General features: G+C 38.6%; 1 protein-coding gene across 1 annotated transcript in view; it reads right to left on the bottom strand.

Annotated features, from left to right (window-relative positions):
* The window catches only part of LOC113465474 (transformation/transcription domain-associated protein-like), a 24,094-nt gene that overhangs the window by 9,741 nt on the left and 1,275 nt on the right, over nucleotides 1-13,078 (bottom strand). The window contains exons 2-4 of the mRNA XM_026820012.1: nucleotides 7,579-7,779; nucleotides 6,216-6,326; nucleotides 2,222-2,396 (exon numbers count right to left, since the gene is read on the bottom strand). Coding sequence (XP_026675813.1) covers nucleotides 2,222-2,396; nucleotides 6,216-6,326; nucleotides 7,579-7,779 — 487 coding nt within the window. The remainder of the gene's footprint in view (nucleotides 1-2,221; nucleotides 2,397-6,215; nucleotides 6,327-7,578; nucleotides 7,780-13,078) is intronic.

The following is a 13,078-nucleotide window of genomic DNA, read 5'->3' as shown; positions in this document are numbered from 1 at the left end:
AAGATAACTATGTATTTTCTTAATGATAAATTTCCCAATGAACCCACCGAGAATTACAAAAAGGAGGTTAAATTATGCTAAACAAATTGTAGAAAATAAAAGAGGGAAATTAATTTTGTGTATATTTTTAAAGAAGAACAATCTGCATATAAAAATAATACATAGGTACACCGAATGAATATTACAGAGTAGATAGTAGCTACTGTTTTGACCTTAGAACCGTTACATTGCGCCATAACAATTACAAATCCTGCTTCTTTTTTTTCTGTTGGAAAAAAAGTGTAAGAAACTTTTTAAAAAAAATACTTTCTATGGGAAAAAGGAAGTTTCAACATTTTTTTCTTCTCCAACAGAAAAGAGAACTCCAAGTTTTCATTATTATTATTATTAACTTATTTAGGTACTTTTTACTTTCCATTACCTATGCCTGGCCAAACCGCTCATCCGATTGCTATGAAACTTTGTCAACTTATTGCTTGCACTCCCGTGAAGGTTATAGGCTATTTCCCGTTCGTTTTTGTTAAGCTACGCCGAGCAAGACCACTAAATGGATGAGTGACATGAACGGCCGTGCCTTAAGGATTTAGGTACTAGGCTAGTAAATAAATAAAAACCTCACGAAAAATGACATTTACGCCCTTCTAGTTTTGCTAGCGGCAAAGATATCCTTTGGGACTTTTGACCCCTTATTCAGGACACTATCCTCGACCTCTTGATTGTACCTATGAATTTAGGTGTAAGTATAAAGTGTGAAAATTCAACATAAATCTATGGTGAATCTATGTTGCCGAGGTAGTGTGCACAGTTTCAGTCGATCGATGTTCTCGAGATATTTTGTTTACAGACTGACAGACACACAGACAGACAGACACACCCACGGACCAATGGCTGAAACTTTGGTTTTAGGCTCTATAGGGACCTCAAAACTTTTCTCTATCAAATTCAAGGTATAATATAAAAAAATCTGGTGTGAACATCACACGACTCTCTATTACATTTTTGCAGAATACGTAGGTATTTGAAAAGAAATAGAAAGTAAAAAAAATGTAATAAAAGGGAAATTTGTTGACACAGGGGGGTATCGAGCCCGCAATTTGTCAACTGTAAGTCGGACAGTTTGTGTGACGTCATTCAAGACCTAGTTGCCTCGAAATTCCGCCAGGTGGCGTTGCCCGCCACCCCGTTTTACTGGTCAAATTTCTTCTTGAAAATGTAAAAGAAAATGCTGATCAGGGAAATTTCTAAATTAAAACAACCAAAAGGTACCAAAAAGATAATTTTACTGTTTTAAGTTTTACTTGTTGACAAAATGACATCGTTTTCATTTTCCCTAAAAATGTTTAAATAGTGCAAAATAAGCCAAAATGTACCAATGTTAAAATAGCCCTTTTTGTAGGGCAATTGCCGGTCTCTGGCGGTAACATTCCAAACCAATTTACCTATGGTGTTGTAGTTAAAAAAAATAAAATAAAATAATAAAATAAAATAAATAAATAGTATGGCACCATGGCAATATGGCATTTGCCGGTCTCTGGTGATAACTTACTAAACCAATCTATGGTGCCTTGGTAGAAAAAAAAAACACCCTCAACACCCTCGGTACTATAGAATGTTAAATATCAAGTTCAATACCTATTACGATTACAAATGAGATAGCATACAAACACATTTTCCCGAAATGATATTTTGAAAAGACGGCAACACGTAGCAACTTGGATTTCCCTTTGATCAAAAGTAACAATATGTGCGTGTGTGTTTATGGGTGTGGTTTGCGTATGAAAGACTGTTTATTTTTTTCCAATTTTTTAGGGGGGTAATGTTACTCGCTTCCATGGACCATCTTTAAAACCAGAAGTGCCCCCTGGGTGGTTCAAAATGAGTAACTTATAAGCATCATGCGTCCCAATGTAAAAATTATTTCCGGAGGTCTTTGAAAAATGACATAATAGTCAATCTCAAGCATTACATAGCAACAACAAAAACAACAACATTTTTTCCAATTTGAACTTTTGGATACTTGGTCTGTGATTGATTTCCAGTTTTGTCTGCATATAAGTAGGAGTAAGGAGTTTGTGTTTAATGTGTTTCTAACGCTTTAGACAAATTTTACAATGAAGAGTAGGTACCAAAAAAAAAAAAAAAAAGCTTTATTATCATCAAATTAAGGAGAAGATAACATTTTTCATTAATAAAATCAAATAAAGTAAAACAAAATATTCACCTATACCAATCCCAAACGTGGTAATGAGCTTCTTGACAAAGTTGAACGTGTGAGCTGTTATGTTGGCATCATTGACGTTGTCTCGATTTTCAAACGCAATGCCATAGCATTTGGTGAGACCGAGCTTTACCTGACGTAGTACCTCCTCGTACCAGTTCTCTCGGAACCACACCATCTGAAAATATAATAGAACATTTTAGCCTTCAGATGCATAACTACAATCAATCACAGACCAAGTATCCAAAAGTTTCTGAACCAGGTGTTGCCGACGATCATTTCATTCCTCAAACAAAAGTCCAGTAAATTTTCCCCTTCATCATTTGTTTCCATAACTCCACGGTCCTATGATGTTTTCAAATCCGTTTCTTTCTTTGCCAACTTGTGCGTTCATATCTCCCATCACGATAGTATTCCTTTCCTTGATGTGATCTTCCAAAAGACTTTCGAACTCAGTATTGTCATTCATCGAGCAACCGCTTTGTGGTGCATAACACTGTAAGATAGAAACCACTTCATGTTTTTAGTCCGTCCTTCCTTTATTATTACAATAGTGATAAAAAGGTATAAGGGGCGGACTATTGTATTCGCTTCGGTGTCGTCTGTCGGTCTGTGCCCATAGAAGGACTTATCCAAACCTAGTCGACCTATATATCAAATTAAAGGTCTTTTTACAAGGAACACGAAAATGGTGGTGCAAATTTTGTCCAGAAAACCATAAAGCCAAAAATCCATTTTTACCAGGAACACGAAAATGGTGGTGCAAATTTTGTCCAGAAAACCATAAAGCCAAAAATCCAAAAAAAAACTGGTTTTTGGGGGATTTTTTTCATATTTTCTCACACAAATGAGCTCTGATCTTGAAATTTGTCGCGACGACCTATGAACTCAAAGCGAGAAAGTTTTAGATAACACTTCAGTCGATCATTTAAGGCCGGTTTTAGCGTCACTTATGTTAAGCTACGCCGAGCAAGGCCAATAAATGGATGGGTGACTTAAACCTTATATTGGGAATAAAGGGAGAACGGGCTCTAGTCTTGATTTTAAATCATTACATGAAAGTAAAATCGAAAAATCAAATCAAGAATAATAATAATAATAAACTGAATATTAAGCAATTTAGGTAGGTACATAGGTACTGATTTTCTTTAATCACGATCGAATAAACTATAGGCTAAAAAATTCCCGGAGGGACGGACCCAGCTTGTTGACCAAGTTTCACATTGATTTTTAATAGTCGATCCGAGATGTAAAATACTTCAGTTATCTTTTCCTTGATATCACTGCTAACTATCAACGCCACGCCACTCCATTTCTACAACTTTCTCCGCCAGACCAAATGAGATGATAGCTCCCCCCCCAGGTGTTGACCGATGCTGGTTTTTCCCTAAACCTCAAAAAGTGCCGTTTTGTGGTGAAACGGATCACATATTTAGGTTACGAGATAGAAAATGGAGAAATACGCCCAAATTCCAAGAAAATCGACTCTCTCACTAAATTGCCCCCACCAGGTACAATTCGCTCATTACGACAATTCCTCGGTTTAGCATCGTATTTTAGGCAATTCATCAAAAATTTCTCTCAAATTACCGCCCCAATGCACAGACTGATTGCCGAAGCGAATTCCCTCGATTCTAAAATAATACAGTGGCTCCCCGAGCACGAGGAAATTAGGCAGAAACTGATATCCCTTTTAACTTCAAGCCCAGTCCTCGTGATATTTGATCCAAGTTTACCTATCGAACTTCACACAGACGCAAGTAGCGCAGGATACGCCGGTATCCTGATTAACATAGTACATAGTAAACCACGCGCAGTGGCTTACTTTAGCAAGCGCACAACGCCTGCAGAATCCAAATACCACTCGTACGAACTTGAGACCATGGCCGTAGTAAAGTCCATCGAGCATTTCAATAACTATTTGCAAGGTAATAAGTTCAAGGTCATAACAGATTGCTTGTCCCTTAAGGCAACTCAGGCTAAAAAGGATTTAATTCCTCGAGTCCAAAGATGGTGGAGCTTTCTCCAGAGTTATCATTTCACTATTGAGTACAGGAAGGCCGAGCGGATGGCTCACGTAGATTTCCTAAGTAGGAACCCTATTGACTTCACACAAGAAACAAATTCTTCCTCTCCCCCTATTTCAAAAGTGTTAGATATTCCCCCTATCGAAGCACAAAATCGTGAGAAGTCACGTACATGTAATAAAAATTCCCATGGTGCCCAAGCACCCGTTAACTTGAACCAAAGGAGGGTGAATCTGACTACTGTTACCCCCGATTGGTTACTTGTTGAGCAAAGCAAAGACTCAGAACTGAGTAAAATAAAGGATCAGGTTAAAAATTCCCTTAGGCGGATTTCACATCTAGACTGCAACTTGTAGTATACGGCAGTTTTCATGTTGAGGGCTACATAGTCTTATGGGCCTGTTCACACTTAAACTTAAAGCTCAAGTGTGAACAGGCCCATAAGACTATGTAGCCCTCAACATGAAAACTGCCTTATACTACAAGTTGCAGTCTAGATGTGAAATCCGCCTAAGGGTGAACTTAATACATTGATTCTTACTTTCTATTACAGTAAGTATACGAATAGGGAACCTACACTAGAATAAAACATACCTTGTTTATACTACCAGCATAGGACTGAAAAGTCCCTTTACTCTCGCAGTCTAAACAAGGCCTTATAGATTTTATTGGTAATAACTAACTAATAACATAACATTTTATGGCAAAATAATCAAGGCCTGTTTAAATTGATCAATGAGTAATTTTATTGAGCACATCCATTCCTCGAGGAGGACCTCGAGATGTCAGGGCTGGCCGTGTGGGCAACGGGAAGGAGAGATATCCACACCATGGATCGCCTAGGATGCACCCATAGCCGTTATCACGAGTGCAGACATTCCCCTAGTGGTTAGGAAGGAAACTAAGGAGACCGAGTATCAAGGTCCAGCGAGAGATCAGGGATTGGTCTCAGTCTTGTATCAGAATCGAACCTGCTCAGAACTCAGTGTGTGATAAGTAACGTACGGCCAGGGAGTCTCCTCCTCTCCTTTACGCGTTTGCCCACAGTTAGCCTTTCTCGGTCTCAGTCTGGTATCAGAATCAAACCTGCTCAGAACTCAGTGTGTGATAAGTAACGTACGGCCAGGGAGTCTCCTCCTCTCCTTTACGCGTTTGCCCACAGTTAGCCTTTCTCTTGTAATATCGTTATCATTAGTGCCTCTTAGATTTAATTGTTACTTCATCCTTTTCATATCAATAAACTGTTTATCTTTTAAATCCCGCATATATCTTATTATTCATAATTCCTAGTGTAGTGTAAATAAATTCGTAGACAATGGAGATTCCGGAAGGCGGTGAGATCAACGATCTTCTCAACAAAAGCTCTCCTCACCCCCAGCGACCGGCCTCGCCTACATATATATAAATGTAAAGTATGTAATGAGAAAGTATTGCAATCGGTCGAAATTTTCAAAATCGGGAAATGGGTGGATCAGGGGACCCTTTAAAAAAGTGGTTTTTAGCCCATGGTGTGCACGCATGTATGCGTGTGTGTGTGTGTGTGTGTGTGTGTGTGTGTGTGTGTGTGTGTGTGTGTGTGTGTGTGTGTGTGTGTGTGTGTGTGGTATACAGAATATCTCAAGAACTGTTTGCCAAAGAGCGATGAAATTTTGCATGCATCCCCGGTATGGTTCAAGAATGCAACTGTGGCAATTTGATATAAAAAAATAAAAATAAAAAAAAAACAGTCACCCGTCCAGATATTAACTACAGGCAATGTTGCTTCATCGTTATCTTGTAAACAGTAAGAGATATCGAAAAAAGTATGTAAGTTGACCCCCATTAATAAGGGATCAATACATTTTAAAGCACATTTGTTTTTGAAATTTCGACAAAAATTTAACATTTTTTTTTCTTCCAAGATTTTAAAGCACATTTGTTTTTGAAATTTCGACAAAATTTAACATTTTTTTTTTCTTCCAAGAACTCACTGGTTTTCCACTCTGTTCAGCTATTTTGTATCTCTCCCTCTGCTCAATCTTCAAAGTGAAGTACATGGTCCTGATGGGTAGGAATACAGCCTGAGGATATACCTTGCTCACCTGTTTCGACATAACAAGATTACACATGTTAAATTAGCCAGCATAGTTGGCATGGAAACTCTGAAGTGGAAAGCATTTCAATTTCAACATAACAAAGATTTTTCTTTGCCTTTTCCCATGTTCAGATGGGGTCGGCTGTTCCGGTTTGGAGACAGTTCGGTTTTAGTTTGTCGTCCGCCTCTCAATCAGCTTTAGAGTGATCGCTTTGAGGCCGACTGGTTTTGGCTACATAAAATTTTCACTTAACCGCTTCAGAACCGAAGTGTCCACGGAGGACACTCATCCTGGCAAATCCGGCAGCAATCCAAGTAGTAAGTCACTGGAAAAATGTAATCTGACGGCCGTTGATGGAACGGACACGGAAAGTAAAGTAAGTAAGCCAGCATAGTTAGTCTGAAGGGTTGAAAAGAAAAAAAAAAGGGATATAAGAGACTCACAAAGTCTAGGAGCATTCAAGACCTCCCTGGTGGAAGACCTCCTCTAGGAGAACCCTGCTACTTAAAAGAAACCCGTAAAAAAAGAAAATAAAATAAAAATAACCTTCCCTTGCTAATGAAATAACAAAGGTTGATTGCGAAGGGCATCCACCAGTAAAAATTTTGTAGCCAAAACCAAGTATCAACCTAAAGCAATCACCCCAGCTAGGGCTGATTGAGAGAAAAACGCCGACCCCGTCTGAAGACGGGAAAAGGCGAGAAAGAAGAAGTTATCTTGAAACCCTTCAAGCCCGCGCCTGCCTTGTAAACCCTAGGTCGCTGGTTCGATTCCTAAGCGGGACGAATTTCATGTAACACAGATAAAGTTCGTTTTCGGAACGGCTGGCTTTCTCCTATTTAGTTATTCTTACACCTTATGCATCCATGATTCCAAAAATCACATTGGGAAAATTTCTGTTTATCTGATAGGCTAAATAGACCTTTGGCTGTCCTCTTTTCACGAGAAAACAGCTCGACCGATTTTGATATATTTTTTTTTTTTGTGGTTAAGAAGAGTACTCGGGGTGACAACATCCTGATTCAAAATGGCGGCAAAGTTATGCCTCTTACGCTGCACTCATAGACTGTGAGGGAGCGCGTAGCGCGACCTCACAGTGGAAACAGTAAGCGCTCATGGCAGCAAGAGTGGTGGCGCCATTACGTCGAAATTAGTTTCTCTTTGGACTCCATAGACAATTATTCGTCTCATGACTTATTTTATTTCGCATAATAATATACACGTATGTTAACAGTTGTGGTATGTATTGTATTCTTACCTGAGTGAGAAGACTTAGTATGGAGTTACCACTAGAGGTTGCTAGACATGTTAACAATTGTGGTATCCATGGTAACCATTGGATGGGGGGCATACCCACTGAATTCTTGTCCAAGGCATCCATGAGGGGTGCGTTCATATGTTTGTCAGAAGCAGAGTCTTGCGGAGTCTTCTGTACATCGTATGTTAATAGCCATAGTACCTGGACGGGTTAAACAAGATTATACAGGTTGAGCGAAAACAATACTATGAATGAAAAATCGCGGCAGGCGCAGAATCTCCTGGCTGCACAATTTGAGAAAATGGACCGGAAAAACATCCACGGAACTATTTCGCATAACTGTAAATAAAATCAAACTTGCCAAGCTGGTCGCCAACATCCGCGAAAAAAAAAAAAAAAAAAAAAAAAAAAAAAAAAAAAAAACGAAAAAATGTCGAAATTTAAAAAATAATCAGTTGAAATACCTAGATGCATTGATCCCACATTAAGGGGGGTCTATTGCTCTCCTTTTTTCAACCTGGGCGCACGGCAGTGCGCCAGGCCAAGTTCCAGTAAGCACACCTGTGTATCTTTACACGAACCGATTCGGTAGGTTTTCTTGTCTTCATAGATCGGCTTTCTCTAAGGATAAACTTTGAAATTCAGGAGACATACATATTTAGGTACATACGTACAGTACTTTCATAAAGTCCCAGCCCACCCTTTTTATTTTTTCACTGTTCACCCTGAGAAGCTGAAATTTCGCATGCAGTCCTTGGTTATGATAAAGAATTTTGGGAGGCACTAAAAAATTTTGAAGGGCCCCCCAGGGGCGGCCCCAGAGGGACCAACTTTAAAATCTTAAATGAGAACCCCGTACTTGTGATACATTATATCAGAGGTAATTTTGGTAATTTATTTGTTCCATAATCAAGCGCGCCGGGAGGCGCGCGAACGTCAAGAGTTCGCAGCACCGCCCGGCCTATATTAACACGAAACAGAATTTCAGCGTTTTTCGGCATTTTCACCTCAACTTTTCTCCCACTTCCCCTTAACTTTAAGCAAATTTTATTTGATATTCCTGGTCGGACGTGAAAATAGATGCGAAATCTCCAAAACCCGAACTTTCTACGATTTGTTTAACCGGTTTTCTGATAGGCTCAAAAATCTTGAAAATCGCGAAAAAAAATTTTCTTTTTTTTTTGTTTTCACCCGATTCAATTAATCAAGCCTACAGCCCGTTCTACAAATGGTGGGAAGACGATTAAGGTATCTCCGAAAAGGTCTCATCGAGGAGAAGTGCCTTTTCTTGGTTTCATCTTCTTAGCACTAAAGGGAGACCCGCTAGAGAGGAAAAAGTGACTTCTAGGTGAAAATTTCAAACTTTTCGATCGAGTTGATTAATAAAGAAGTTTTGTGCGCTAGGGTTACAAAAGTCTTAGTGGCCGAGCGGTTTGGTGTGTGTATTTTTACTCCTCTACTGTGATGATAAGTGTGATGGGTGGGGGTTCGAATCCCAGAGAGGTCATTTTTTTTTACATAATTTTATCATTTAAAAATGTTTTATGAATAGCCATAATTACTTTTTTCATAATTTTATAGTTAAAAATTACCTATTTCATAATTTTATAGTTAAAATTTATGAAAAAGGTTTAAAATGCAATTTTTAGGTAGGTATGTAGGATACCGTTCTAATGAAAAAGTTCAAACAGTCCTGGGTTGCTTAAATAGGATGCGGGTTCGATTCCCGCTCGGGACGTATTTTATCTTATCGGAATGGCTGGCTTTATCCCATCCTGTATTTCCCTTAGCAGTTACAGTTCCCTCTATCAGACCCCTGAAAAAAAAAAAAAAAAAAAAAAAAACACCAAACCAAAGAGGAGAGTTAGTAGAAATGTTCATGATAATACCCATGACTCCCCTAAACTTGTCCTTCAGCATAAAATCCGCCTTGAACGGGAATCGAACCCGCGGCCTAGCGCTTAAAAAGCAGACTCGTTACCAACCAAGCTAACGAGGCTGATGAAAAAAAAAAAAACAGGTGAGAAGATCGACTGACGAATTTCTATTACATGTAGCGGAGTAGTATTTGAAAAAAAATTAAAAAAATATAAAAAAATGAAAATTTTTCTAAGTCCCGAGGCTATGAGCCGCGCTTGCGGCGGCCAATTTTCGACAAAAATTTCCTATCTTAAAATACTTCCCCACTGTAAGTAGGGATCATTAAAAAGTGTCCAAAAATTGAACTTTTTTTTTTGAAAATTTTTCCAAGTCCAAAATCGACCGCCTACGGCGGCCAATTTTCGACCAAAAAATTTCCATATCTTAAAATACTCCCGTGTGATAACCATCAATATAAAGTATGAAAAAAATTGATTTTTTTTTTAAATTTTTCTAAGTCCGAAGTTTGAAGCACAATTGGACTTTGGTTGATATCTGGATAAGTGACTGTCCGATTTTTACCAAATTGTTACAGGTCGCGTCCTTGGACCATACCGGGATAGCATACCCAAATTTCATCGCCTCTAGGACAAACCGTTCTTGAGATATTTTGTATACACCTTTTCCCATTTTCCATTTTAGGACTTACGGTAGCTGAACACATACATACATACACACATAACCCAATACATACAGCATACATACGTACAGACCATGCCGGGTCTAAAAATCACTTTTTTGAATCAGGGGGATCCCCAAAACGGATATTTCCAACCATTTTCCCGATTTTGAAAAATTTGGACCGATTGCAATACTTTCAGTTACTAGTTTAGCTCCGCTATACTGTAGTAATAGAAAGTAAAAAAGAGTAATGAAAGAAGGAAGGAAGGAAGACAGGATAGGAGAAAAGACAGCCTTGATTTCCGAGATTTAAGTTACTGGCCTTTAAAAGTTTGTTTTCTTTTGATATTATGCTGAGGCCGCTAGAGCACGTCAGATAATTATTAGGTTCTTCGGTCGGTTACTATTGAACCACGATGAATACATATCCTACATACTAAAAGATTGAGGATGTTTCACAGCGTTTGTTATTTTAGTGCTTTTGTAGTAATTGAAACAAACCTGCTATACAATAGTTGCCGTAGCATGCCCAATTGCCGTCAATTGCCTGGGTTAATAGAACCCATAAATGGGATGTATTGTGTCTATCGTCTAAGCTTGAAAACTAGAAGAAGAAGACGAAGAAGAAGAAGAAGAAGAAGAAGAAGAAGAAGAAGAAGAAGAAGAAGAAAGTCAAGAAAGTTTGACCGCTTCAAGAATTATATTTATTATCAACCTATTCAAGACTCTGAAATCTGAGTTGATATATAGGTACCTAGGTACCTAAATACTGAATATGCTTACTTCTGAAGCAACTACGTGGGTACCTATTTAGAAATTAGGTTCATTTATCTTTCTAAATGTCTATGAACTTAGATGGGTAAGTATTTACAGCAAAAAATAGTGATATCCCCCCAAAAAAACACTTCGTGTTAAAAAATTAACGTCAAGAGTTACCCTCCACAAAAAAGTACTGATATAAAAAAAAGACGTCAATGTGGGACCTCCCTTCTACATTAGCTCTTCTAAAGAAAATAATAATTTTCCATCACTCCTACATCAATTTACCTTGCTGTTGAACCATTGATCCCGGATTACGAAACCTAGATCTTGACCGCAGTACACTAATGAAGATAACAATAATAATAATAATAATAATAATAATAATAATAATAATAATAATAAGGTTTATTCAGTTTCTTCTCACAAATTTCATCGTGTTCCTATATAAGTACATGATGTTTGTACTTTTCAGGAACATTTTAGTTTCTTATATCATATCATGTTAAAAAATTACATAGTCGACCGGCCGTCGATCGATCCACGAAGAAAATCTATGTTGTCGAGGCAGTGTCGACGTGTCCGACATCGATCGATGGCGATCGAAAGAACTTGAAAATTACTTTGACACCTGCTCGGTGGCGTAGTGGCCAAGACGCTCGCCTGGTAAACAGGAGGTTCAATTCCAGCCGAGCCATGGAATGTTATCCTTATTCATTTGAGAATTTGACCACACAATAATGGCGCTCTACCACCCATATTAATGAACAAAATGCTGGCTCTCAGCAAGTGCTCAAGCATCAATTCCAAACATCTGATTGGCCAAGATTTGTTTAAGACCGATCTGAGACCGAGAATTTTTGTTCATAAATACGGGTGTAAGGGTTAGGTGGTAGAGAACGTCTCCAGCGTTAACCTCGCCCCTCGCCTAGTGGTTACCTTCCACTCAAGAGTCTATTATTATTATTATTACTAGCTGAATTCCGTCGCTTCGCTCCGGAATCCCGCTAGTTCATCCCGAGGCATGGCCAAACTTGTGGAAAAGGCATGGCCGAACTTGTAGTTATCAAACTAAAAACATAAACGAAACTCAAATATTAGGCGAGCGAGGAAAAGTTTTCTATCCCGCAGTCTCTGCACTCTGTGTATTTCTTATGGAGATTTCAGCGATCAAAAATTGATCATATCTCAGGATCGGTGTAGATTTTCGCAAAATCCTTTCTTATTGCACACCTAGACCATAAAAAGAATATTCCTACCAAATTTCAGCTTTCTAGGTGGTGTGGTTCTCGAGATAGAGCGATCAGTGTGTGAAATGTGAAATGTGAACTGTGAATGAGTGAATGGATCTTGTTCTTATAATATAAGACTAGCTGAATTCCGTCGCTTCGCTCCGGAAGCCCGCTAGTTCATCCCGAGGCATGGCCAAACTTCTGGAAAAGGCATGGCCGAACTTGTATTTATCAAACTAAAAACATAAACGAAACTCAAAAAGTTGGTCGAGAGCGGAACATTTCTCTCCCGCAGTCTCTGCACTCTGTGTATTTCTTATGGAGATTTCAGCGATCAAAAATTGATCATATCTCAGGATCGGTTTAGATTTTGGCAAAATCCTTTCTTATTGCACACCTGGACCATAAAAGGAATATTCCTACCAAATTTCAACTTTCTAGGTGTTGTGGTTCTAGAGATAGAGCGATCAGTGTGTGAAATGTGAAATGTGAATGAGTGAATGGATCTCGTTCTTATAATATAAGATATCTTATATTATAAGAACGAGATCCATTCACAGTTCACAGTTCACATTTCACATTTCATAGTTCACACACTGATCGCTCTATCTCAAGAACCACAACACCTAGAAAGCTGAAATTTGGTAGGAATATTCCTTTTATGGTCTAGGTGTGCAATAAGAAAGGATTTTGCGAAAATCTAAACCGATCCTGAGATATGATCAATTTCTGATCGCTAAAATCACCATAAGAAATACACAGAGTGCAGAGACTGAGGGAGAGAAAACTTTTCCTCGCTCGCCTAATATTGAGTTTCGTTTATGTTTTTAGTTTGATAAAAATACAAGTTCGGCCATGCCTTTTCCACAAGCTTGGCCATGCCTCGGGATGAACTAGCGGGATTCCGGAGCGAAGCGACGGAATTCAGCTAGTAAATCTTATATTATAAGAACGAGAACTCATTCACA

Source organism: Diaphorina citri, unplaced genomic scaffold (genome assembly GCF_000475195.1).
Source record: "Diaphorina citri unplaced genomic scaffold, Diaci psyllid genome assembly version 1.1 scaffold112, whole genome shotgun sequence".
In the NCBI taxonomy this organism is placed as follows: domain Eukaryota; kingdom Metazoa; phylum Arthropoda; class Insecta; order Hemiptera; family Psyllidae; genus Diaphorina; species Diaphorina citri.
Note: the sequence above shows the minus strand (reverse complement) of the source record. Positions and strands in the feature narration are given on the sequence as shown.